The sequence below is a fragment of the Mesitornis unicolor genome, unplaced genomic scaffold (assembly GCF_000695765.1).
Source record: "Mesitornis unicolor isolate BGI_N332 unplaced genomic scaffold, ASM69576v1 scaffold21956, whole genome shotgun sequence".
Classification (NCBI taxonomy): Eukaryota; Metazoa; Chordata; class Aves; order Mesitornithiformes; family Mesitornithidae; genus Mesitornis; species Mesitornis unicolor.
Window position 1 is genome coordinate 10,337 of NW_010189187.1, and position 3,489 is coordinate 13,825.

Below are 3,489 nucleotides of genomic sequence, written 5' to 3' on the forward strand. Positions count from 1 at the left end.
GCTTATTCTGAAGCTTTGGCAATAGATCTATTATTGTCAGATCCAGATACTGAGCAAGCTCTTTAAAGTTCACTGCTTCAGGAGCATTAAGGCTTCTACCACTCTATGCAAGCAAGTCACAGTACTAGAGAAGGCCTAGGAATATTTTAAAGTGCTGAATGTTGACATACATATGCAGATCATAGTAAAAATAGTATTTGTAAAGCTGAACTTTCAAAAAAACAGTGGGAAAGAAATTGGTAACAAGAGCTAGACACTTGGGTCTAATGTTTTGCTTATATATAATCAGTTATACTACAGATCAGAAGGCAAAGGTTTGTACTGGAAATAAAACTCATTACTATCACCACACTGTAAAGGCTCAGGGTTGGACAGGAGCTGCCACAATGCACAGCAAGGCAGAAGCTCAGTCCTACCCACAGCTAGCAAGCTTAGTTGGCAAATAACGATTGTTTTCTTTTCCTTCAGAGCAACAGCAGCAGTTCTTGTAACTGAAGTGACCAAGTTGGGTAGGCCTTTTATTAGACACTCACAGAACAAAGTACACAGGAGATAAGGAACAAAAAGTTCTTGAGTTTTACTCCAGCACTTCAACAAGTGTAAATAGTGGTAAGGAATTTTTCTCAAGTGTAACTAACCACTGTGCTGTATACAAATGACATTAGTGTGGTGCTTAAGTGAATCACATCTCCACATCATTCATTAACTTTGAATACACATATAAGTATGGGCTTCTCTTTTGCCTCAACCAGCCTTTTAAGTTTGGGAAAAAAGATCTACATACCTTTTGTTGAATCCCATCTTAATGATTTCTAAAGTGAAAGTCTTGCATCTGAAGAAAGCAAAAGGCGAGCAACCTTTCTGTAGAGTGGTTAACCTGCTCTTAAGGCTAAGGGACACTTGTCCCAGAAACTCTTATTGAGCAGGGAATCCATCAGGGAAGAACTGAGGACTTGTGAGCAAGTAGGTCAAAATGGACATTTAGATTTGCTATATCCTTCATCAGGAAGCCAAGTAAACTTTAATCCTCTGGATTTATTCAAGTCATCTTTGGTGGATGTTATTTCTGTACCTTTTCCTCATATCCTGGAATTATTGGCCCTGGAGTTATTTCCACATTGACTGATTTAAAAAGATTTAAAGTGACATGTACACCATTGTGTTTCCCTCAACTTCCCAAGCATTTATATACGAGGTCTTCATTAATCCATGTCTGCACCAAGTGTTCTCTAGCATCAGGGTGCCAGTGATGTTCTTACGCCTTTATAGTACCTATTTCATTTCTACTGTGAGACAAAAATAGTTTAACTGATCCTATATAATCACGACAAGAGATTAATTAAAATGCCAAGATAGGAAACAATTTATTATAGAGAGAAGAAAAATTTCTCATCCAAAATATAGAAATCTGTACAACTTTGCCACAATCAATATACATGAACTGTACAAATTTACACCAGTTCATAATTTACCAAATAAAAGATGACTAACAAAGTTCACAAAATAGATGGTGGTTTGTGGAAAAGACTTTTACCCAATTAAGAACAAGGAAATTACAAACCAGACCTCCACTTTCTAAAAATAAGAAGTTTACTCAGTCTTAGAAAACTACAAGCTAGCAAATGTACAGATAGCTGGCTGGTGCTAACACCACAGTTCAGACAGTGTCTTTATATGGTCTTTTTAAAGCCTGTTGCCATGGCAGATTCTGATCACTTGCTACTTTTGAGGCCAATGTAAAGATCTGACCATTTCCCCAGGTCATACTTACTAGTTTCTTATGTACATTTATAAATACTTTAAGTGCTAGGTAAAAGTCTGAAAAATAAAATTTCCAGTACTACGGTGTTCATAAGTCTTGTTATTGAGCTGCCAAAAATGCTAACAATTAATAAATGTAATAGTGCAAATTTACTCTGCAAGACCTACTGCAGAGAATCACTTTATAAATACAGATTGGAGTTGAAAATTGGTGTAGAAATTAAGTAAGATGTCTTGGAGAAACTGACTCTTCCTAGATCTTCTTCACTCCCTAGCAAGTTGCAATCATTTTGACTCACAGGCTATTAAATCACTGAAAGGTACTGTCCAAACTATGGCACTGTCACTTTAAAGTATACCACTCTAACGTGTGCCAGATCTTCACAGCTGTGACATGGTTTAAATTCCATAATCCATCCCCAGAGGTGCCCACCCAAAGTAAAAACCAAATTTATCCATCCATTTTAAAGGTGATCCATCCACAGACTATATCTTAACCTGATACAGTCATCATATTGTAGCTTTTGGAAGGGCTAGTTCTGCCCAAGAGAAGTTCCTCCTTACAGCTTATTCTGCTGTCTACCATTTGCATGTTGGTGTTATTTTGGCTACCTCCTGCTGGTGCAGCTTCATACAGCACACAGATGGAGCCATCCTCTCCAATACGATAGGACACTTCATACGGGTCAACCCATAGAGTGAGTTCGCTTGGAAGAAGCTGGAACAGTTCCTGACTGCTCAATCCAATCCGCTGTGCTGCCTGTCCAATGAGAGGATCCATTTTATGGTTGATCCGGATACATCGGTAACCTGATCCCTTGCATGGCTTTTCTGGGAACCAGTGGTGTTTATAATGTTCTATAAAATAAAATAATACAAAAAAAAGATTATCCTCCTTAATTCTGTATTCAAAAATATGTACAGTGATCATTGTTCTCTTGTAAATTTCACACCTCAAGATGTCAAAAAGCTTATTTTTGCATCAAGTGACCTGAAAAATCATTACAGCCTTTATTTTTGCTGATGGTTTACGTAAGTGCAGCGTCCCTCGGGAACTACTCATGTACAAAGTTACTGTTTCGTGCTACTATATACAATGCCTGCCATCTGAAAATAGTGACATGCAACTTTCTGGCATTCATAGAAACTAACAAAAATACAGAAGTGATTACACACATAGCGAAAAACTCCAGGACTTCAAAACTCCACAAACCAAGAAAGAAAAAAGCACCTTTCCAGCATCCTCTTGATGACACCCGTGCTTAGCTCCTCACATTCTAAGAGCACCCAAAAACAACTGGGGAAGGAGCTGGGCAACATTCACCGACTGACTCAAGCTGTATTTCACCACTGCTCTTCCCAGCCTGTTTTCCAGGGCGAGACACCAATGACTTCACTTACCTCAGGAGTTTCATCCCACCCAAAACCCCATCAGTCTCAGGCTCCTTCGAGCCACTATCAAGCACGCTGGGACACAGGCTCGGGATTACAAAACCCACAGGGCAGCAAAGCAGCCTTCAGTATTTGATCCTAACCAGGGTTGGCGGGTGGCTATGAGATGTTTCCAGAAAGAAGGAGAACTGACACTTAACATCCACCGGTTTATTTTACTTGACAAAAAAATTAAAAAGCAACTTCGCAGCATTTTTCCTTCTAGAAAACGGGCGGTTGGAGACCTTGGAGCGGAGCCCAAGTCCCGGCTGCTCCGAAAGCTTTGTCTACGGAGCC

At 39.4% G+C, this 3,489-nt stretch overlaps 1 protein-coding gene across 1 annotated transcript; it reads right to left on the bottom strand.

Moving 5' to 3' along the window:
* Nucleotides 1-1,339: 1,339 nt before the first annotated feature.
* On the bottom strand, nt 1,340-2,758 carry BTG1 (B-cell translocation gene 1, anti-proliferative). Its single transcript, XM_010185986.1, has one exon. It carries the CDS (start codon nt 2,690-2,692, stop codon nt 2,255-2,257), a length of 438 nt encoding a protein of 145 aa, XP_010184288.1. The 5' UTR covers nt 2,693-2,758; the 3' UTR covers nt 1,340-2,254.
* Between the last annotated feature and the right edge of the window lie 731 nt (nt 2,759-3,489).

Bases quoted from the DNA above. Each gene is read 5' to 3' on its own strand.
- BTG1 (XM_010185986.1), bottom strand. From the start codon at position 2,692: ATGATCACTGTACATATTTTTGAATACAGAATTAAGGAGGATAATCTT.